At 45.5% G+C, this 24,591-nt stretch overlaps 1 protein-coding gene across 2 annotated transcripts in view; it reads left to right on the top strand.

Moving 5' to 3' along the window:
• The window catches only part of POLRMT (RNA polymerase mitochondrial), a 126,748-nt gene that overhangs the window by 90,377 nt on the left and 11,780 nt on the right, over positions 1–24,591 (top strand). For both annotated transcript variants that reach the window (XM_069767830.1, XM_069767829.1), the window contains exons 14-18: positions 6,461–6,547; positions 6,890–7,003; positions 9,234–9,286; positions 11,791–11,889; positions 11,980–12,052. In XM_069767830.1, coding sequence (XP_069623931.1) covers positions 6,461–6,547; positions 6,890–7,003; positions 9,234–9,286; positions 11,791–11,889; positions 11,980–12,052 — 426 coding nt within the window. The remainder of the gene's footprint in view (positions 1–6,460; positions 6,548–6,889; positions 7,004–9,233; positions 9,287–11,790; positions 11,890–11,979; positions 12,053–24,591) is intronic.

The raw sequence follows: 24,591 nt of genomic DNA, 5'->3' as shown, positions 1-24,591 counted from the left end.
CTGGGGCGGAGCCTCGTGAATGCGCCTCCGAGTTCAGCTTTAAAAACCACAGAGGTGGGGAGGCCTGTAAAGCGGCTAACACAGGTTGAAATACTCCCCTGATGATTCTATAAGGATGAAACGTGTCGGGGACACCTGGATCGTCACTCCATCATCTTTGAGAGACCTCGTGACAAATGGAGTCTCTCCAACTCCAGGGTGAGATCTTTCCATATTAATGGGTTCTAAATATGACACAAATTTGCACATGCTGGCGCAAAATACATAATTACCACATAATAATGACCATAAGGGATGCTCATAATGCTTACTGATGAGGTAGCATGGTCCCATGTTTATATGGATGCATATTGGTGGTTTAATTTTGTTTAATAAGCCTCTTTAGCACGCTATCATATGTACTGACCGTACATGTACAGTACAGACCAAAAGTTTGGACACACCTTTTAATTTAAAGATTTTTTTGTATTTTCATGACTATGAAAATTGTACATTCACACTGAAGGCATCAAAACTATGAATTAACACATGTGGAATTATATACTGAACAAAAAAGTGTGAAACAACTGAAAATATGTCTTATATTCTAGGTCCTTCAAAGTAGCCACGTTTTGCATTGATGTTTGCTTTGCACACTCTTGGCATTCTCTTGATGAGCTTCAAGAGGTAGTCACTGGGAATAGTTTTCACTCCACAGCCGTGCCCTGTTAGGATTAATAAGTGGGATTTCTTGCCTTATAAATGGGGTTGAGATCATCAGTTGTGTTGTGCAGAAGTCTGGTGGAGACACAGCTGGTAGTCCCACTGAATAGACTGTTAGGCCGGGATCACACATGTGAGAAACACGTCCGTGTCTCGCATGTGAAATCCAAGCTCTGGCGCCGGCACTGTGGAGCGGAGCGTGCGGCCGCATAGCAACACATGGAGCCGCACGCTCCGCTCTGGAGTGCCGGCGCCAGAGCTTGGATTTCACATGCGAGACACGGACGTGTTTTTCGCATGTGTGATCCCGGCCTTAGAATTTGTATTATGGCAAGAAAAAAGCAGCTAAGTAAAGAAAAATGAGTGGCCATCATTACTTTAAGAAATGAAGTTCAGTCAGTCCAAAAAATTGGGCAAACTTTGAAAGTGTCCCCAAGTGCAGTGGCAAAAACCCTCAAGCGCTACAAAGAAACTGGCTCACATGAGGACCGCCCCAGGAAAGGAAGACCAAGAGTCACCTCTGCTTCTGAGGATAAATTTATCCGAGTCACCAGCCTCAGAAATCGCAGGTTATCAGCAGCTCAGATTAGAGACCAGGTCAATGCCACACAGAGTTCTAGCAGCAGACAAATCTCTACAACAACTGTTAAGAGGAGACTTTGTGCAGCTGGCCTTCATGGTAAAATAGCTGCTAGCACAACGCTATCCTGAGTTTCAGGTATGGAGCATACAAAGCTACCTATCCGGTGCGGCGCATGGTCCCTGCTCGGGTGGGCGCTTGCGTTCCATCCCAGCAGCGCATTGCGTTCCATAACCCAGATGTGCGCTCCATAATACAGGAAATACGCATTTCCTGTATTATGGAGACCAGGAGCGTGTCACACGCTGGGGCGGAGCCTCGTGAATGCGCCTCCGAGTTCAGCTTTAAAAACCACAGAGGTGGGGAGGCCTGTAAAGCGGCTAACACAGGTTGAAATACTCCCCTGATGATTCTATAAGGATGAAACGTGTCGGGGACACCTGGATCGTCACTCCATCATCTTTGAGAGACCTCGTGACAAATGGAGTCTCTCCAACTCCAGGGTGAGATCTTTCCATATTAATGGGTTCTAAATATGACACAAATTTGCACATGCTGGCGCAAAATACATAATTACCACATAATAATGACCATAAGGGATGCTCATAATGCTTACTGATGAGGTAGCATGGTCCCATGTTTATATGGATGCATATTGGTGGTTTAATTTTGTTTAATAAGCCTCTTTAGCACGCTATCATATGTACTGACCGTACATGTACAGTACAGACCAAAAGTTTGGACACACCTTTTAATTTAAAGATTTTTTTGTATTTTCATGACTATGAAAATTGTACATTCACACTGAAGGCATCAAAACTATGAATTAACACATGTGGAATTATATACTGAACAAAAAAGTGTGAAACAACTGAAAATATGTCTTATATTCTAGGTCCTTCAAAGTAGCCACGTTTTGCATTGATGTTTGCTTTGCACACTCTTGGCATTCTCTTGATGAGCTTCAAGAGGTAGTCACTGGGAATAGTTTTCACTCCACAGCCGTGCCCTGTTAGGATTAATAAGTGGGATTTCTTGCCTTATAAATGGGGTTGAGATCATCAGTTGTGTTGTGCAGAAGTCTGGTGGAGACACAGCTGGTAGTCCCACTGAATAGACTGTTAGGCCGGGATCACACATGTGAGAAACACGTCCGTGTCTCGCATGTGAAATCCAAGCTCTGGCGCCGGCACTGTGGAGCGGAGCGTGCGGCCGCATAGCAACACATGGAGCCGCACGCTCCGCTCTGGAGTGCCGGCGCCAGAGCTTGGATTTCACATGCGAGACACGGACGTGTTTTTCGCATGTGTGATCCCGGCCTTAGAATTTGTATTATGGCAAGAAAAAAGCAGCTAAGTAAAGAAAAATGAGTGGCCATCATTACTTTAAGAAATGAAGTTCAGTCAGTCCAAAAAATTGGGCAAACTTTGAAAGTGTCCCCAAGTGCAGTGGCAAAAACCCTCAAGCGCTACAAAGAAACTGGCTCACATGAGGACCGCCCCAGGAAAGGAAGACCAAGAGTCACCTCTGCTTCTGAGGATAAATTTATCCGAGTCACCAGCCTCAGAAATCGCAGGGTATCAGCAGCTCAGATTAGAGACCAGGTCAATGCCACACAGAGTTCTAGCAGCAGACAAATCTCTACAACAACTGTTAAGAGGAGACTTTGTGCAGCTGGCCTTCATGGTAAAATAGCTGCTAGGAAACTACTGCTAAGGACAGGCAACAAGCAGAACAGACTTGTTTGGGCTAAAGAACACAAGGAATGGACATTAGACCAGTGGAAATCTGTGCTTTGGTCTGATGAGTCCAAATTTGAGATCTTTGGTTCCAACCACCGTGTCTTTGTGCGATGCAGAAAAGGTGAATGGATGGACTCTACATGCCTGGTTCCCACTGTGAAGCATGGAGGAGGAGGTGTGATGGTGTGGGGGTGCTTTGCTGGTGACACTTCTGGGGATTTATTCAAAATTGAAGGCTCACTGAACCAGCATGGCTACCACAGCATCTTGCAGCGGCATGCTATTCCGTCCAGTTTGCGTTTACTTGGACCATCATTTATTTTTCAACAGGACAATGACCCCAAATACACCTCCAGGCTGTGTAAGGGCTATTTGATCCAGAAGGAGAGTGATGGGGTGCTACACCAGATGACCTGGCCTCCACAGTCACCAGACCTAAACCCAATCAAGATGGTTTGGAGTGAGCTGGACCACAGGGCCAACAAGTGCTAAGCATCTCTGGGAACTACTTCAAGATTGTTGGAAGACCATTCCCGGTGACTACCTCTTGAAGCTCATCAAGAGAATGCCATAAGTCTGCAAAATAGTCATCAAAGCAATAGGTGGCTACTTTGAAGAACCTAGAATATAAGACATATTTTCAGTTGTTTCACACTTTTTTGTTAAGTATATAATTCCACATGTGTTAATTCATAGTTTTGATGCCTTCAGTGTGAATGTACAATTTTCATAGTCATGAAAATACAGAAAAATCTTTAAATGAGAAGGTGTGTCCAAACTTTTGGTCTGTACTGTATGTTGAATAAGTAACTCTTGAAATTTGTCACATTTATGTGGATTTGACTATGCCGGTCACATGTAACCAATAATTTGGCTTCTCAAGGTACTTAAAAACACACATACAACCCTAGAAAGAAGGAATTGTTCTATCTTGGCAAAAGACAATTTGATAAGGGTATTTTTTGACAGTACCATACAGAGCATGGGTATTTTACAGACGGGCATACCCATAAATAATCATGAGGAGTATTAGTGGATGCCATACATATAGCCCTCCCTTATAATGTGGCATTGTCTTTGTGTATACTAACATGGCATAAGGAGTTATACAAGGCTACCATCTGTATTCTATAAGGGTACCGTCACACTATAACATTTCGATCGCTACGACGGTACGATTCGTGACGTTCCAGCGATATCGTTACGATATCGCTGTGTCTGACACGCAGCAGCGATCAGGGATCCTGCTGAGAATCGTACGTCGTAGCAGATCGTATGGAACTTTCTTTCATCGCTGGATCTCCCGCTGTCATCGCTAGATCGGTGTGTGTGACACCGATCTAGCGATGCGTTCGCTTGTAACCAGGGTAAACATCGGGTAACTAAGCGCAGGACCGCGCTTAGTTACCCGATGTTTACCCTGGTTACAAGCGTTAAACTAAAAAAAAACAAACAGCACATACTTACATTCTGGTGTCCGTCAGGTCCCTTGCCGTCTGCTTCCCGCACTGTGACTGCCGGCCGTAAAGTGAAAGCAGAGCACAGCGGCTGTGCTTTCACTTTCACTTTACGGCCGGCAGTCACTGAGTGCGGGAAGCAGACTGCAAGGGACCTGACGGACACCAGAATGTAAGTATGTGCTGTTTTTTTTTTTTTAGTTTAACGCTTGTAACCAGGGTAAACATCGGGTAACTAAGCGCGGTCCTGCGCTTAGTTACCCGATGTTTACCCTGGTTACCCAGGGACCTCGGCATCGTTGGTCGCTGGAGAGCTGTCTGTGTGACAGCTCCCCAGCGACCACACTACGATTTACCTACGATCACGGCCAGGTCATATCGCTGGTCGTGATCGTAGGTAAATCGTATAGTGTGACGGTACCCTAAGGTCACAGTTAGTGACTACTTAGCACTGTCAGCATATTTATTTTTACTCCTACCTCTTTCCCTTTTCTGTGTCGGTATAGGGTTCACCACTGCTCTAGGGTTTTATTCCCTCCCTTCCCTTGTTTGACTTACCGTATATACTCGAGTATAAGCCGAGATTTTCAGCCCATTTTTTTGGACTGAAAGTCCCCCTCTCGGCTTATACTCGAGTCGTACCCAGGGGCCGGCGGGGGAGCGGGGGCTGTCTAATTATACTCACCTGCTCCTGGTGCGGTCCCTGGACGTCTTTTCCCTGGCGCTGATAGCTTCTTCCTTTACTGAGCGGTCACATGATACCGCTCATTACAGTAATGAATATGCAGCTCCACCTCCCATAGGGGTGGAGCTGCATATTCATTACTGTAATGAGCGGTAACGGTGACCGCTCAGTACAGGAAGAAGCTGCCGGCGAAAAGACGTGCAGGGACCGCACCAGGAGCAGGCGAGTATAACGGGGAGGGGAGCGCTGCGCGATATTCACCTGCTCCTCGTTCCGGCGCCGCTCCGTCTTCAGCAGTGACGCTGAGGTCAGAGGGCGTGGTGACGTGGTTTGTGCGCGCCCTCTGCCTGAACGTCAGTGCAGGAGACGCTGAAGATGGAGCGGCGCCGGAACGAGGAGCAGATTAATATTGAAAATGTTGAGCGACGGAGAGGTGATTATGTGATTTATTTATTTTTTTTTTATCGCAGCAACAGCAAATGGGGCAAGTGTCTGTATCTATCGTTTGTGCAGCACTGTATGGGGCCTTAACGTTTGTGCAGCACTATATGGGGCAAGTGTCTGTATGGGGCCATAACGTTTGTGCAGCACTATATGGGGCAAGTGTCTATATGGGGCCATAACGTTTGTGCAGCACTATATGGGGCAAGTGTCTGTATGGGGCCATAACGTTTGTGCAGCACTATATGGGGCCATAACGTTTGTGCAGCACTATATGGGGCAAATATCTTTATGGAGCATCTTATGGGGCCATGTGCAGCATTATATGGGGCAAATATCTTTATGGAGCATCTTATGGGGCCATAATAAACATTTGTGCAGCATTATATGGGGCAAGTGTGTCTATGGAGCATCTTATGGGGCCATTATTAACCTTTATGCAGCATTATATGGGGCATATTTTAATATGGAGCATCTTATGGGGCCCATCATGAACTGTATGGAGCATTATATGGGGCTCCTGATTCAATATGGATATTCAAAAACACTTAACCTACTGATGTCTCAATTAATTTTACTTTTATTGGTATCTATTTTTACTTTTGACATTTACCGGTGGCTGCTGCATTTTCCACCCTAGGCTTATACTCGAGTCATTAAGTTTTCCCAGTTTTTTGTGGCAAAATTAAGGGGTCGGCTTATACTCGAGTATATACGGTATATGTTGTATGTGATTTGATTTTTATACATACCTAGTAAAGGTTAAGTTTTACATTTATATCCAATTGCTATTCCTATTTCTATTCCTATTTACCCTAATGGGTAAAGTAAAGCATTTCTTCCTCTCTTTTAGAAATATGTCTGGGAAGCCTCCCATTATCTGGTCCAGCAAGTGTTCGGCAGTCTAAAAGAAATGTTTTCGGGCACAAGATCCATTCAGGTAACATAACCTTCCAAGTCAGTCAATCAAATAGTCTGAGAAATAAAGTGGCCAGAGGGTGTTTGCGTGCACAGATCTTGCCAGGGTTATTACTTGATAAAGGAAAACAACATAATTTAGCTGCCGAGTCATTGGGAACTGCATGAATAATAAAATCTCCCCCAATAGCCTGGGAAAGTGACTGGAAGAAGCATGTGCGCCGGGCTGTGGAGGGGCGGCCATAATACACAGAAGGGTGTGCGGTACATTGTACGGGTACGGGATTGGTTAGGAAATACTGTTTGTTGGAATCCGATGTAAGGCAACATACCCTCACGTGCTAACTGCTCTGCTTCTACATAGCACTGGCTGACAGAAAGTGCCCGCCTGATCTCAAAGTCTGGGAACACTGTGGAGTGGGTGACGCCCCTCGGACTGCCCATTATACAGCCCTACCACCGGAATAAGAATGTTACGGTGAGACCCATTGCTGATCTACAAAACTAAGGATGTTCAGACTTTAGGAAAGTGTTAGCCATGCAGCCACACAGCTAATATTAGCAGACTCCTTGATGAGGCCGCATTTTCCTTTCGTAGAAGGGCATATACATGACCTGGGATTATGATTCTTCAGATCAGTAAGATTACACAGAGCCAAACTTGTTAATTTTTTTTTTTTCAATTTGTGAAAAAAATTCTGAAACAAAAATGATGATTACATCAGTAGAGTGAGGGCTTGTTTTTGGCATCCTGTACTGCCGGTTTTATTATTACCATTTTACATATGGCATTTTGGTCACTTGTTTTTGTTTATGGGAAGCGAGGATTAGGCCATATTAGTATTTTGTGGGTCTTTTTTTTTTTTTTCAACATTTAACTTATATTTTAAAATACATATTTTGATAGATTGAACTTTTTTTTTCAATTGACAATATGAAATGTTTATTTGTAAACACGAAAAATTAAAAAGGGATAATTTTATTATTTTTTTAGTCCTCTTATGGGACTTGAACCTGTGTTCATTCAGCTGCTTATACTAAATACTGCCAAACAAAAGATGGCAGGCCTACAAATTCCTTGCTGCCATGGTAACCCATCAGTCCCCACAATCGCATTGCAGGGTGCCAATGGGAGCCTGTACACAATTATGTCATTAAATGCCAAAGAGGTAAGCTAAACATGGCTACTTTCTTCCAGAATCCGCACCGCCTCTGTCCATGGGTTATGTCCTCCATTGCTTTGAGGTGAATGCACCTGAGCTGCAATAACACACACAAGCTGTAGGCATCTGTTGCAATGACTTGGGATGGAAGTAGACATATCTTCGCATCTTGAACAGCTCCTTTATAGTGATATAGAAATCTTATTTCCCACATCAGGTTTATTCCACGTTCACACTATCAGTATTTGGTCAGTATTTTACCTCAGTATGTGTAAGGCTAGGTTCACATTGCGTTAATGGGTTAATGCTAGGGGACTCTGTTACATGGCGAAATTGTCGCAATTAACGCCATGCAACGGATCCATTAGCGCACCCATTGACGGCAATGTGCTAACGGATCTCTAGCGCATCGCTAGCGCATGCCATTTTTGGCACGCGCTAGCGATGTCCCGTTAGTTTCGGACGGACCACGGACGCTGCTTGCAGCGTCCGAGGTCCGTTCCTCGCTAGCGCAGATCGGGTATCTGCACTAGCGGGATCGGCCAACGCGATCCCTTTTGGGACATTGCGTTAGCGCAGTCTGTAGTGCTATGCGCTAAACGGACTGCCCTAACGCAATGTGAACCTAGCCTAAGCCAAAACCAGGAGTGGGTGATAAATGCAGAAGTGGTGCATATATTTCTATTCTACTTTCCCGCTGATTGTTCCTCTCCTGGTCTTGGCTTACACATAGTGAAGTAAAATACTGACCACATACTGAATGTGTGAATGTGGCCTTATGCAGAGAGCGGCATAAAGTGACAAAAAACATGATTTTTGTTTTGTTTTCTAGCGATTTTATGGATTTCCTGCTAGTAAAGAGCTCTTTTACTTTTTGCTTGGGTTTTTAGTGTTTGTGCTATACTGGATCCTAATTTTGCACACCCTTACAGGCTTGTCTTTAGGAAGCTGTAAGGCCATGGCTGACTGCTTTGTTATTCAATAGCAGTAAGCAATATGCTCTACTGGGACATATGGATGTCAGAGGGGACGTGAGACAAGCGTATATTACATTGTCAGCCATTCATTTAGGTAACGTTCACATTAGCGTTATGCTAGTTTGCGTCGGGTTTGCGTCGGGCGACGCATGCGTCATGCGTCCCTATATTTAACATGGGGGACGCATGCGTTTTTGTTTGTTGCGTTGTGCGACGCATGCGTCTTTTTTGCCGCAAGCGTCGGACCAAGAAAACGCAACAAGTTGCATTTTTCTTGCGTCCAAATTTCGGCAAAAAATGACGCATGCGTCGCAAAACGCAGCGTTTTTGCGTGCGTTTTTGCGTGCGTTTTGGTGCGTTTTTGCGTGCGTTGCGTCGCCGACGCAGCGGCGCACAACGCTGATGTGAACGTAGCCTAACATGGATGCTGTGCAGTACTGCAGATACGCTCGGTACTTATCATGCTGACCCAGCAAATATCTGTTCCTAATAGTCTTCTGTATTCCTCGTGGGAACAGTCTTTACGTCAACCTGTTGGCTCACTGTTGTATTCTGTTATTTGTTGCAGTTCCATAGTAACCTGCAGATAGTGACTTTGGCCAACAAAAACGATGCTACTGAGTAAGTTTCTACTTGTCTCCATTCATCCTGTCTCTCCCTGTGAATGTCACAGTGACCGTTGTGACTGAGCACACTGCCTATGCCAGCTGTGCCGCCCTACGTATTGTAAAGTTGCATTACATGATCACGTCACGGAGTGTAACTGTTCTTAGAGAGGTTGGCCACTTTTCAGTCAAATTTCTAGTATGCCATAAACTTTTGTGTTTTGTGCCAGGAAGCTCTGCATGTACCCACCGATTCGCTGCGGTGGATAATACTGTAAATTTTGGATGCAGCACTTTTCGAATGTGTAGTGTGTGTAGATCGGACGTTCCTATCAAATTCAGATTTCATTGCCCAATCCCTTTATTTTTGCAGTGGAGATACATTGTTGCAGGACTCCTTTTTCCCTTTCTCAATAAAAACACAAACATGTATGCTCATGTATGGGGGGAGTCCTACAACATAGCTGTCTGCCAAATTAAAGGGACTCTGTCACCTGAATTTGGCGGGACTGGTTTTGGGTCATATGGGCGGAGGTTTTGGGTGTTTGATTCACCCTTTCCTTACCCGCTGACTGCATGCTGGCTGCAATATTGGATTGAAGTTCATTCTCTGTCCTCCATAGTACACGCCTGCGCAAAGCAATCTTGCCTTGTGCAGGTGTGTACTATGGAGGACAGAGAATGACCTTCAATCCAATATTGCAGCCAGCAGGTAAGGAAAGGGTGAATCAAACACCCGTAAACTCCGCCCATATGACCCAAAACCAGTCCCGCCAAATTCAGATGACAGGTTCCCTTTAACAATCTCATGTGTATATACAGCTAGTTACCCCGGCCATGAAAATGAGGAAACCATTTCGGAACTGTGTTGATGGCAAAATACAATGTGTAGTTTGGAAATGGTTTACAGTGTATATGTAAAAAAGTCTAAACATCCCTGTTAAAATGACAGGTTTTTGTAATTTAAAAATTATACCAAGAAAAATAATTTCAGAACTTTATCCACCATTAATGTCATCCATTGTCTGTAAAATTCAATTGAAAAAAAATGAAATTTTTTTAGGTGGAAAAATAATAAAGCTAAAATAATGTGGTTGCATAAATATATACACCCTTAAACTAATGCTTTGTTCAAGTACCCTTTTAATTTATGACAGCATTCAGTCTTTTTGGGTATGAGTCTTATCAACATGGCACATCTAAAACTGACAATCTTTACCTCTCCAAATCGGTCAGACTGTGAAGACATCTCCTGTGCTCATTGCTCTTCAGGTCACCTACAGATATTCACTTGGATCTGGTCCTGGGCTCTGTCTGGGACATTCCAAAACTTTTATCTCCTTTTGGAGAAGACATTATTTTGTGGGTTTCAAGGTATGCTTATGGTCCTTTGTTGTGCTAACGGCTGAAATTCTTCTTCAGCTTTTTAGCTTTGACGGTTTTAATACAAAATGGACTGATATTTGGAACCTTGACTAAAGCACCCTCTGCCCCAGCTGCCAAAAACCAGTCCAAAGCATAATTCTGCCTTCACCATTCTTTACTGTGGGGGGTGGGAGGTGTTCATACCTTTTGGAATTATGGAAGTTTTCCCACATGCTTTTGGCAGATTTGAAGTAGGTTTTATTAAAACATAGCCAGGCTTGGATGTTTTTCTTTGAAAGAAAAGGCTTAGGCATATGAAGAATACAGTAGATTGCAGTCACATGCAGTGCACAATCAGTACTTGTCCAAGTACTTAGATTGTGAGCCCCAACGGGGACAGCGATGATATGTGCAACCTGTAAAGCGCTGCGGAATATGTTAGCGCTATATAAAAATAAAGATTATTACTACTTGTCAGAAGTTCTTGCAGCAGCTCCTTTAGTGTTGCTGTAGACCTCTTAGCAACCTCACCGACCAATTTTCTTCTTTTCATCAGTTTTTGAGGGACAGCTAGTTCTATTCACTGTTGTTCCAAATGTAAGCCACTTCTTGATATCCTAAGTGTTCCATGGTATATTTAATGCCTCAGAAATGTTTTTGTATCCTTTTCCTAACTGATCTCTTTCAACAATGAGATACCCTTGCTGTTTATGGACCAGGGGTTTTGCTGTTTAATACAACTAAGAAAATGTCAGTAAATTCCTACTAGAACAGCCCAACTTTATATTCGGTTAATTAGAGTCACCGTACATGATGGCAGCTTTGTACTGACTACTATATAACATGAATTGATATATGATTGGCTAATTCTGAAAACAACCACATCCCCAATAATAAGAGGGTGTTTATATGTATGCAACCATATTATTTTAGTGTTATTTTTATTCCACCCCTCAGAAAATTATTTGAGTTTGTTTCTCAATGGATTTTTCTTTACAGATTATGGGTGACATTAAAGGTGGAAAATGTTCTGAAATAATTGCTCTGGGTATTTTTCTTTTTACTTGACGAAAACCTGGCCTGTTAACAGGGTGTGTAGGCTTTTTATATCCACTGTATGTACAAATTGATTTATGTAAATGTTTCTGTTTGTAGACGACCAGATACCATGAAACAGAAGAACGCTTTCCCTCCTAACTTCATTCATTCTCTTGACTCCACACACATGATGCTCACAGCTTTGCACTGTCACAGGTAGGCCCGGCATGCTGAAAGGCCACAATAGAAGTAAATGTCTTAGAATATTTCAGCATGTAATATTCTACGGTTTTTCATTTATTACAGACGTGGTCTAACCTTTGTGTCTGTTCATGACTGTTTCTGGACTCACGCAGATACGGTGGACATGATGAACAAGGTGAAATATTTTTTTTAAATATTTTTATTTAAGGTTTCCTAACATAGTTTTCTCCTTCGCCTCATTGGGGGACACAGACTGTGGTTGTATGATGCTGCTGCCAATAGGAGGCTGACACTAAGTGTTACAAAAAAAGTTTGCTCCTCCCCTGCAGTATGCACCCTCTTGCTGGATCTCAGCTAACTAGTTCTTGCTTAGTGTCTGTAGGAGGCACATAAGTCTGGTTCAGACCCCAACATTTTTATTTTATTTTTTACATTTTTGTAAATTTTTATTTTTTAATTAACGGAGTGAAGGGGGTGACGGATCCTTTCAAGGTTCTGATCTCCCCCGAACCATCAACAGGCGAGAACGCGGAATGTCGCCTCCCCGCACCCTCTCCTGCGACGTGGGAAGCCATGCCTGAGCTCACCTCAGGGGCGACGGTTCCTTTCGGGTCCCGATCTCCCCATACCAGCAGCGGGAGAGCACTTAGTGTCACCTCTATGTATCCTCTCCTGGAGCCAGGCCCATAGCCGGACAACTTGCCTGTTCACCCGGGGGCTTGAACTCCATGGATGTGCAGAGGCCCCTCTCTTTGCGTCCTAGCTGTCCCCAGTGTCCCACCACTGTTAAAGCGGACAGCACAAGGAGGCGGACGGTTCCTCTCCACATCCCTCACAAAGGAATGGTGGATTGAGGTTTACCACTTTGTCCCTGCACCATCAACGCTGCAGTACCTAACCTGCAGCAGAACAGCACAGTGCACGCTTTTCTTGGTGCTGTAACCCAGTGATCCGCGGCGGCTCCATGCCGGGACACGCACCAATGGTGAGTGGATCCAGTCAGCGATGGGCCCCTGCAGTGGCTTCCCTGTGGCCCACCTCCCTAAGGTAATGCTCTGGCCGGTTGCAAAAATTTACCCACCGGCTTCGGGTGATGTGTAGGCCGCATCCTGGAAGTCGTGACCGCACTATGGCGCGCTAAGGCGGCTTCGCCCATCTTTTCTGGGGTTTGCTGTCTGGCACGGGAGCGTTCGCTTTTCTCGGCCCAATGCTCCTCTATTCTGGTATTGTTCCCGCCAGCTGAAGAAATTTAGGCCCCGGCTTGGGCTTATTCATGGAAGTCATGAGACTTTGCCCACATCGCGTCTGTGGCTCCGCCCCCGAAATGGCTCCTCTCGCTCTCTGCGAGACTTTATCACCTCTGCAACTCCCGGTGGCCATTTTGGTCCACCCGGCCGTCAGGGGCGATGGTCTTTTGCATTAAAGGGGCACAACGACTCTGCAGCCAGGGAAGGAAGTACTGACCTGTTCCCTCCTGTACTTACATGAATGACCTGTATTATTCCACGGTCTTAATGGAGGTACATGACCAGTATTTCCTGGTCTTAAAGGCACATGACCAGTATTCCCTGGGTTTAAAGGCACATGATCAAGATTCCCTGGTCTAAAAGGCACATGACCAGCATTTCCTGGTCTTAAAGACATTTGACCAGTATTACCTGGTCTTAAAGGCACATGACCAGTATTACCTGGTCTTAAAGGCACATGACTAGTATTCCCTTGTCTTAAAGGCACATGACCAGTCCGAAGCCGGTCACCCTAAATGAACTCGGGAACCCTCCGCCGCCGATCCCAGCTTATCCCAGAGTACCTAGTTCCCCTGATTGGGCTTCATCACTGCACATCCCATGGCTCCTCTGATCAAGAGATTGAAGCTCGGGGCGTGTCCTAGCTGGCCATGTGAGTGGAAGCAGGGAAGAGTGCTCCTGCTGCCAGAAGGACAAAAATCCTGCTTTAACCCCGATTTTCGGGTAAACTCACCTAAATCCGGCTGGCTGAAGGTCCGGAGAGTGCAGCGGTGCGGAGCGGCGGGTCCGGAGTCGGCAGCGATGACCAGGAGGCGGCAGAAAGACGCTGGCACCAGCGATGCAGGAGCCGGCCAAGATGGTGCCGATGCTAGGGAGGATGCCGAGAAGGAGAACGCCGCATGTCAGCGGCGCATGGAGGTGGCCGCAAAGCTGCAGCAGTATGCCAGAGTGGAGGCTGCTGAGGAGGCAGAACCAGGATCTGGAGCTGGAGCTGACCAGGAGGAGGAGGAGGAAGCAAGCATAGCTGAGCAGCATGAGGTACAGAGGGGGAAGGAGAGAGGCAGCATGGCTGGGGCTAGTGGGGGACCTGAAGCCATATCACAGGGAGAGGAGCCGACTCTTAGAGATGTTATCACACTGATCTCTTCATGTCAGCAATCTCTGAACTCCTTGGCCCAGCAGATGCAGGAAGTTAAAGGGGACACGGCACAGATTAATGCGGCTCTGCAGAAAATGGACAAACGTATAGGAGTGGTGGAGGAGAGGGTGAGCACGGCAGAAGATCACATAGTGAAATTACAAAAAGCTGAAAAGAAGTTCGCCCAAGCAATAGCCGAGCTCGCTGCCAAAAATGAGGATCTGGAAAATAGATCCAGAAGAAATAATATACGTATAGTGGGGCTGCCTGAAAAGACTGAGGGGAGAAATCCCACAGAATTTGTTGAAAATTGGCTGCTGGAGAAGATTGGGAGCACAGTGTTGACAAAAGTTTTTGCTGTTGAACGTGCTCATAGGGTCCCGCCGCAGCCCCCTGCCCCAGGAGCAAATCCCCGTACCATGCTTGCTAAAATACTGAACTACAGGGACAGAGACATTATCCTCAGAAAGGCTAGAGAGATGGAGGATCTGACGACTGGAGGTCAAAAAATCGCCATTTATCCGGATTATTCCGCTGCGGTTCAGAAACAGCGGATGAAGTTTACTGGAGTCAAGCGGCGACTGAGGGAGCTGGGAGTGCAGTACTCAGTGATGTTTCCTGCCAAGCTGAGACTGGTGGCTTTTAATAAGACCCACTTTTTCTTGACACCGGAGGACGCTACCCAGTGGCTTGATACTCATGAGAAAAAACTTACGGGAATGGGCGACTGACATTTCGGCGAGATCCAGTTGGGATTTGTTTTCTCTGTCGATAGAGGAGAGTTCTGCGCTCGTTAGCAATGGTTAAAGAGTTGAGCAACTGTTGGGGGTTTTGCTGGGTCATATTGAAGGAATGGCCGGAGGGGACAGTACCAACTACGAAGTACGGGGGAGGAGGGTTATGCTGGGTACTGTGAACTGGTTTGGTACTTTTTCTATATGTTAATATAAGTTGAAATGTTAAGATACAATAAAGTGAAAGTTGGGGGGGAAATTGTGATGGTTATGGCAGCGGGACGCGAATGGAGAGGGTTAAGTAAGGGAGAGTGTTCGCAGTGGGCAGTGGAGCCCCACTCTTGATGAGAGGAAGAATGCGTTATATTGGGGGGGTTAGGGGGGCAAGTTGGGAGGGGGCAAGGGGGTGGGAGGGTTGGGGCAGCTCATACTTGGGAAATTGGATACTTTAAGAAATGATGAGCCACATGATGGGAGATTGTATTAAAATATTGAGTTGGAATGTGAGAGGTCTGGCGGATAAAACACGGCGGGCGGCAAGTCTGCAGTATGTCCGAGAACAGAAGGTCTCAATGATATGTCTGCTGGAGACACATTTAGTGCGGGAGAGGGTGAACGTATTGAATAGGCGCTGGATACAGAGGGCGTATCATTCTACTTTCTCGACGTACTCTAGGGGTGTGTCTGTGTTAATACCTGCGGGGGTGCAGTATGAGGAGGTAATGGTAAAAGAAGATGTGGATGGTCAGTATGTGGTGGTGAAATGTAAAATAAATGGAGTGTTGATGTGTATAGCGGCAATGTATATTCCGCCCCCATACTCAAGTAAGAAGATAAGAGAGGTGCTGGAGAGGGTAGAGCGTTGGGGACCGTTACCATCTCTAATTATTGGCGATCTTAACCCTCCGTCACATACAATATTCGGACTAACGAGTTCACATACAATGTGCCTGTCAGGCGCCTGCTGGAAAAATACCTATAATATCTAATGTTTGCAATTTCAGTGCTCTAAAAGTGATCAGTGACCTTCATAGGGATGTAATAAAAGAGACTACACATAATCAGTTGCAAAAAAAAACCATTTACTTAACATAAAACTAATAACTATGAAATACAAACTTTTCAAAACTCCCGCCAAATAGTCCCCAGTTCGACTCTCTCAAAAAAATGTACAAAGAAAATTTTTGAACACAAACTTAATTTTAAGGTACCTTAAGTACTATTAAAAACATATTCAATCAGAAGTAGATGCTGAGGTTTCCCCAGAAAAGTCACACTTGCAGAGCAAATAGCAAGAATTACACACCATTTTTGCATGTGTCAGGCAAATTGCTTTATGACATTTGAGACATTCATAATTTGAAAGCCTTCTGGTTCCGCTTTCCGTTTGGCAGGTGGTGCATCTCCTTCTTTTGTGAGGTGGTGCAGATGGTGACTTTTCACCATCATCTTCTGGGCGGAACCTTTTGAGCTGAACTTGAAGAGGGGATACCGATTGTTTTCACGCTTCTCCTGCGTAGCTCTCCAAGTACTAGTTCATGGGCCAATTTTTTCAGATACAATCGTCTACGGAGTGGTTCAAGCTTGTTTTCAAGATAAATTACTTGTGAATTTATACCACCCAAATTCAACATAGCAAAAAATATGACCATTGGCCAGCGTTTGATGTTTCTGCTGACGTTGAAAGTGGAGCACATCTGATCTGCTGTATCCACACCCCCTTTGGTGGCATTGTAAAATGTAATTATCTCCGGTTTTTTTTCTGCCCCAGTCCCAGGATCGATGGCAGCATCATCATGAAGTGTTGATAGAAGAAGTACGATTTTTTTGGTATGTGGTACATAGGAAACTAAAGCCTTTCCATTATGGAATGCAAACATACTGCTGTACTGTTGTCTCTCTTTCACACTTACAAACTGTGGCGGCAATTCCCTTTTGTTTTTTCTTACAGTTCCCACATATGACAGCTTCTGAATTTTCAGATAATCAATCAGATCACAACTTGTAAACCAATTGTCAGCTGTAATATTGCGACCCGATCCAAATAAGGGTTCAGCCAGTCTTTTTACAACATCAATGGGTTTGTTGCTCACACAGCAAGGACCTTCTGGTTGTTTTCCTGCATAAACTTCCAGGTTGTAAGTGTAGGTCTTACTGGCATCAACAAGGGCATAAATTTTTATTCCATATTTGTTTGGCTTTGATGGAATATATTGACGAAAGGCACATCTACCACGAAAACCAGGGAGCATTTCGTCAATAGTGAGATTCTCTCCAGGGTAATAACTTTGTTTACAGTTTACAACAAATCTTTGAAATATATCACGAATTGGAGCAAGTCGGTCATGTGTTTTGCGTTCGGTTCGGGTAGTTCTGTCGTCAAACCGAAGGCAACGAATTAGAATCTTGAATCTGTTTATGGACATAACAAGGCTACTTTTTTCAACTCCATCCCCATCTTTACCCCAAAGTTCCTCCAAACTTTGTCTATTTGCCCTATAAGCTCCTGCAAGGTACAGTAATCCAAAAAAAGCACGCAGTTCTATTTCATCTGTGGGCTTGATGGTTCTGTTGCAGATGTACTTGTCCTTTATAATGTCTATATATTGGTTGGTATATGTGACAATAGAGTCCAGAATGTCATCTGTAAATATACTGTTCCAGCATTCAACGGCAGTTTTTGCATTACGTGCAGTTCCTATTACTGCAGGAAGGTGAGTAATAATGTTTAAAGGTTCCCTACGTTTTTTCTGGAATGGCTTCTTGTTCCATTTAGTATTTTTATCTTTTCCAATATAATATGATCCAACTTCTTCATCCTCACCACTGTCACCATCTTGCTCTGTTTCAGAATCCAGGACACATTCTTCCACCTCATCATGAGAATCAATCTCACTTTCCTCTCCTAAATCCTCATTCAGTGTGAGGTCTCTATCATCTAACAGCATGTTTGTTACTTCCTCAACATCAAGTTGTTTGGATAAATTGTACATTTTCCTCTCCATTTCAGCAGATAATCTGAAGCAAGAGAAGGAATATGTTAGGGAACTACTGTATATGCCTGAGCAGCACACTTTCTTTTATAAAATCTCCCTTATTTCTATGAAATATCCTCACATTTTGTGCTATACATTCATAAAACAGCTAAATAAACTATTGTGATGAATAAATACATAAAATACCAACCTTACTGAATGTGACGTATTCACATACAATGAGCCTGAGAGATCTGTGCAGCTATATCCTCTCCCCTGAAGCTCTGAAATCCAACTGTGATATCAGGTTTCACAGACCTTCAAGAGACAGGAGACTACCTGGAGGGAGGGGGTTTCCTCACAATCTGGTGAGGAAGGAGAAATGAAAGTAAGGCTACGTTCAGACTAGCGTTGCGCGCCGCTGCGTCGGCGACGCAACGCACGACGCACACAAAAACGCGGCAAAACGCACGCAAAAACGCTGCGTTTTGCGACGCGTGCGTCGTTTTTTGCCGAAAATTGGACGCAAGAAAAATGCAACTTGTTGCGTTTTCTTGGTCCGACGCTAGCGGCAAAAAAGACGCAAGTGTTGCAAAACGCAACACACAAAAACGCATGCGTCCCCCATGTTAAACATAGGGGCGCATGACGCGTGCGTCGCCGCTGCGTCGCCCGACGCTAAGGCGACGCACACTAGCAGAACGCTAGTGTGAACGTAGCCTAAAAGAGAAGCGCCTGTCAGATCATTTGTATGTGACGGAGGGTTAATAATATCTGTGATGACTTTTGGGACAAAAACAAAAATCCCCAGAATAGAACAGGGGGACATATCACTACATTTGGGACCTATGTCCGGGAAGTAGGTATGATTGATTTATGGAGAGTTAGACATATTGGGGAAAGGACGTACTCATGCTACTCGCCAGCTCATGGTAGGATTGACTTGGCGCTGGGTAACTGTTTACTGGACACGATGGTAGGGGAGGTGAGATATTTGCTTAGGGCTCTTTCAGACCATAGTCCAGTTGAGGTGGAATTTTGGCCGGTGGGGACACGGATCGGGAGCAGGAAGGAGTGGAAGATTCACCCTAATTGGCTACACAGTATGGACTTGGAAAAGATAAAGAAGGAGTTGGTGGAATTTTTTGAGATCAACGAGGGAAGTGTAGATGTTCTTACTGTGTGGGAAGCCATGAAAGCGTACTTGAGGGGACTGCTGTTCAGGGATATTAGCAGGTGTAAGAGGAAATAGAGAGAGACAGAGAGGTTGGCGGTTGAAGGGCTGAGGATAGCCGAAGATGAGATGGTAATAGCGGGTACTCCGGAAGCTGGGAGGAGGCTAAAGGCAGCTCAGAGTCAGTTGGAGGAGGTATTGCTCGGTAAGGCTAAAAGGAAGAGGGAATTCATGAATCTGGCTTTTTACCGGGAGGGTGAATCTGTGGGTCATTTGCTATCGATGGTGGCTTCTGCCCAGAGAAACACTTCCTTTGTTCATTCTTTGGTGTCGGGGAGCGGTGTGGCTGTCTCTGAGACTTCAGAGATTTTGGACATTTTTGCGGATTTTTATGTGGACCTATATTCCTCTCAGGTAGATGGGTCGGTGGAGGACACGGTGGCGTTCCTTGAGGAATTGGAGCTCCCAAGGCTGAGTGACATAGAGAAGATTTGGAAGCTCCCATCACGGAGGAGGAGTTGGGTCAGGCACTGCAGTCTATGGCTAATGGGAAGGCACCTGGCGTAGATGGATTTCCTGCTGAAATTTATAAAAACTTTGGGGAAGTGCTGATCCCTAAATTAAGGGTACTTCTGGAGGATTCTAGGAGTGGCGGTCGTCTACCGGCATCTATGCGGGAGGCCATAATAGTGGTGATTCCTAAGGAGGGGAAGGACCCGACACAGCCGGATTCATATCGGCCAATCTCCTTGCTTACTACAGACGTTAAACTTCTGGCTAAGGTGTTGGCGATGAGGTTGACAAGTGTTATTTCCGGCCTGGTGCACTCAGACCAGTCTGGCTTTATGCCTGATCGGTCCACTGCGATCAACTTACGAAGGCTGTATATGAATTTGCAACTCAGATCCGACAACTGTGGCCAGAGAGTTATTGCATCTTTAGACGCTCATAAGGCGTTCGATAGTGTGGAGTGGGGATATCTCTGGCAGGTGCTCCGGAGTATGGGGTTTGGACTGCAGTTCATATCCTGGATTCGACTGATGTACTCAATGCCGATGGCTAGGGTTAGGGTAAATGGGGAGTTATCACGGACCATACAACTGGCTAGAGGGACGAGACAGGGGTGTCCGCTCTCTCCTCTTTTGTTTGCTCTTGCTGTGGAACCACTGGCTGCTAAGCTTCGACGGTCTGATGAAGTGACTGGGTTTAAATATGGGATGATTGAAGAAAGGGTGGCGTTGTATGCGGATGACATTCTGCTATTTCTGGCTGACCCGGGTACGTCCTTGGAGGGAGCCATTGGGATTATTGAGCGTTTCGGATCGGTGTCAGGACTTAGGATAAACTGGAGTAAGTCTGTCTTGTTTAAGGTGGATGATGATGGTGGGGAGCCACTGGAGGATGGGCGACTGGAGGTGACTAGCCAATTTAAGTACCTTGGAATATGGGTATCTATGCCTGTTACTGACTATGTACATAGAAATCTGACTCCAATCTTAGATGTTCTTAAAGCGAAAACGGATGCTTGGCTTAAACTGCATTTATCTGTGGTAGGTAGGGTGAATCTTATTAAAATGATTTTGATGCCAAAAATACTGTATATTCTTCATAATGTTTGGATACCACGCGGGAGATTTAGACAGATTAACTCTCTGTTCAGGAATTTGATATGGGGGAGACAGCATCCGCGTATCAAACTGGAGACACTTCAGCGACCCAAGGAAGATGGGGGATTGGCATTGCCTAACCCTGAAATATATTTTATTGCAGCCCAGAGTCAGCATTTAAAAGGCTGGGCGCATGAAGGGTCATCTGGGGCGGTACAGCGGCTGATGGAAGTGGTGACAAAAAGAAGGCCAGTGGTACAATGTTTGGAGGATGGATCCCTGGGGGCTCTGGGGAAATTATACCCGACTGTGTTGTTGATACGCAGGCTGTGGGGTAGGCTGAGACATATACGGGGGGTCACGGATTTGACTAGATTCTCACCGCTATGGCATAACAGCAGCTTACAGGAGTTTGAGGCACTGGGGGTACTGACAGAATGGCAAGTCAAAGGGATTCAATACGTGTATCAAATAATTGAGCGAGGTGAATTGAAATCATTTTCCCAATTACAGGCGGAATTTGGTCTTGGGACTGTGCGGGAATTTCAGTATTTGCGGATGAGGCATGCTTTTGGAGCTCAGAGTAGAAACGGAGGTATTGGAATTCAGAGGGATATTGTACTGGAGTATGTGTGTAATGAAGGGACTACTGGGGGAGTCATATCTACTTTGTATAAAGATCTGTTGCACACTTTCCTATTGGGGTTTCCAATAATGGCGAGAGCTAAGTGGGAGAGGGATCTGGGTCCAATGGAGAATGAGACTTGGGAGTCGGTGCTAGAATGGGTCCCACGATTGTCACTGAGCGAACCGTATAGACTGTCACAGCTCTATGTGATACACAGGGTTTATAAGTCACCGATGGTGCTATATAAGGCTGGTTTGCGTGATGATTCTGAATGCCCGAGGTGTAAAACTGCAGATGCTGATATACTCCATATGATGTGGACGTGTCCGAGACTGGCTGCTTTTTGGGTGGTAGTTTTGAGTCGTATGGAAGGTGCGTATGGATATAAGGTGCCAAGGGATCCTATAGTGTGCTTGTTGGGATGTGTGGATGAGATTGGAGTGGATAACAACCTAAAGATAGCTATTGCCAGATTGTTATACATGGCTAGGAAGGTAATAGCTCGAAATTGGATTAGGGAAGAACCGCCGTCAAGAGGAGAGTTCCTCCAGTATGTGAAGCAGGGCCTGACACTGGAAAAGGGGTTTTATAAAAAAAAAGAGGGAAAATCGAAATGTTCAATAAAATGTGGTCTCCGTGGATTGCTATGGGATAGGGGTATTATAGAGGGAGAGTTAATTAAGGTTCCTAATTAATGGTAATGTTAAATGTGGCTTATATTATTGGCCGAGGGATTAGATAGTATATTTGTCTAATGATGGAAGTGCTAAGCAAGGTGAGCTGCTTTGTTGGGTGGGGTTGGGGGGTGGTGGGAGTGAAGGGGAATGTTTGAAGGGGGGGGGGGGGGGAAAGCTTTGTATTGAAAATAAGAATGTAACATGTCATTTATCTTGTTATTCTTAATAAAAATTTATTTGAATCAAAAAAAGAGATTGAAGCTCTCCGTGAACCCTGTGTGGCTCGGAGTGCTCGCAGGACCGGTATACATTGCTCCTCTCCTACATGGGAGCCGTCAGCTAGCAGGGGCCGCAAGTATTCTAGAAACGTACAGGCGTCTAGAAAATGGAAGCTTCATTTCCTTATCTCCCTCACCAATGATTTGCTGAGAACAAGACTCTGATATGGATCGGATACTGCCTTGGATCTGGACTCGCCGGAGCTTCAGAAAAGAATGAATTTGACTATTTATATCATCAATCAATCTCTGTAGATTGATGAGGGCTATGGTTCTACTCTAGATCACGCAGTGTCCCTCATAAAGAGATTAAACTCCCTCGCAGAACATTTGTCATTCACCCGGACAGGGAGCGTCCGGATAAGCGATTCACTGGACAGAAGCCTCTGCAGGCGTGGAGCCAATATGCAAACACGTGGGGTGCCCCTCCACGTATACCCCCCTACGATGTGGGATGCCATGCCAGGTCAGATTCTTAGGGGCGACGGGTCCTTTTAAAGGGCTTCGATCTTCCGACACCATCAATAGACGAGCACATGGAGTGTCGCCTCCATGTATACTCTTCTGCAGCCAGCCCTATCCACCCGGTGACCTGAACTCTGTGGATGTACAGTGGCACCCTTTTTTGGCGTCTGAGCGCCGCTCTCTGCATCTCCACTATTTAGCAGATGATGCAAGAAGGCGGATGATCCCTCTCCACTTCTCTGTTAAGAGGGTGGTGGATCGAGGGTTCATCATTTTAACTCCGCACTGTCAAAAGAGAGAGGAGGTAGCAAGAGACGGCTTTTCCTGACCTTCTGGATGCAGCCGCCCATTCTGCCACTTGGCAGATTAACCGGGTAGAATCTCCTGTGGTTTGTCTACCAGTATTCCTGCCCGATGGGTCATCAATTAAAATTACAGCGGACTGTCAGATGGCAAATCTGGTTTGTTCCATCTTGCAGCCTCGGGTTGAATGGTCTACCCTTCCTTAGCCACCGCATGGGTTGTTAGAGCAATGGTCTCCTGGTCGGAGACCTTAACTACTTTGATTCACATCCAGTAACCTTTTCCCGAAGACAGTACAGCTGGTCAATCAAATTTCTTGAGCGGGAGATTAGCTGGTTCACGCCTCTCGAATGCAGCTAGTTGCGCTAGTCAGCAGCAAATGCCATTACACCCAGAAGGGCATTATAGCTCAGAGTATGGAAGCGTACTCAGTTCAAAAAGCCTCTGACATCACTACCTAGGATCGCATATTTCCTATAGACCCAACCAGTGGAAGAATTGTCCAGGACGGTCTAGATCTAAGGGATCTTGGTTCCAAAAAGGGGGACCGAAAAGTAAGACCGATCCTGGACCGCAAACTTTTACCAAGCTGGACAAGGTCCTCCTTCTTCGGATGGAGTTCCTCCGCTCAGCCATTACTTCAACGAAAAAAGGGGGGAGTTTCTGGCATCCACCGACATTTGGGATGCTTACCTTCGCATTCCTATTGTCCCCTCTTCAAAAACTCCTTCGCTTTCTCTTTCGCAAACAGCATTTTCAAGTCACGACCTTGTCCTTCGGCCTTGCTACCGCACCCTGATTGTTCGCAAGGGTCATGGTGGCTGTCATGTTCCTCTTGCAACCTAGAGTCGTGGTCGTCCTGCCCTATCCAGTCGACTTTCTAGCCGCTCTTCCAGGACTACGCTGAGTCGTCTATATAAATTGCTATACCCTCTCTCTCCTGAGCTGGCAGCTTCATCTAGACAGGTTTTTCCTCTTTTCCTGCCCAGCAGATATCCTTTTCGAGGATGATCCTGCAAACTTCCAAAGGGTTGGCATTTCTCCCTTGAGACAAGGCCGTGGCCCTTCAACTCAGAACTCACTTACTTGATCACTCATTCCATTCGATTTGCTGGGAGGGTCATGAGGAAAAATGGTGACTGCAATGGAAGCGGTTTGCTTCGCTCCGCTCGTTTTCTGTAGGTCAAACAGGCTTTCAGAGGGGTTAGTCTCTGAGCTTCTTCCTCATCCAGGGGAGTTCCTTCCGGTTCAATGTTTATTAGTGACTACCGATGCCAGTCTTCTTCTCCCAATCTTTGTTCTGGGGATCCGAACGATACGGCTAGGCCTACAGCAGGTCCTCTGCCCTCTGGCGAGTCACCCCATCCGAATTCAATTGGATAATGCCACGGCTGTGCCATACGTCAATCATCTGGCAGGTACCCATGGTCAGGCATCTTGGACAAGGTACCCTCTGATGGGCCAAGATCTATCATTTGGTGATCTCGG

The sequence above is a fragment of the Ranitomeya imitator genome, chromosome 1 (genome assembly GCF_032444005.1).
Source record: "Ranitomeya imitator isolate aRanImi1 chromosome 1, aRanImi1.pri, whole genome shotgun sequence".
Lineage (NCBI taxonomy): Eukaryota > Metazoa > Chordata > Amphibia > Anura > Dendrobatidae > Ranitomeya > Ranitomeya imitator.
The sequence above is the reverse complement of the archived record's forward strand: the minus strand, read 5'-3'. Positions and strand labels throughout refer to the sequence as shown.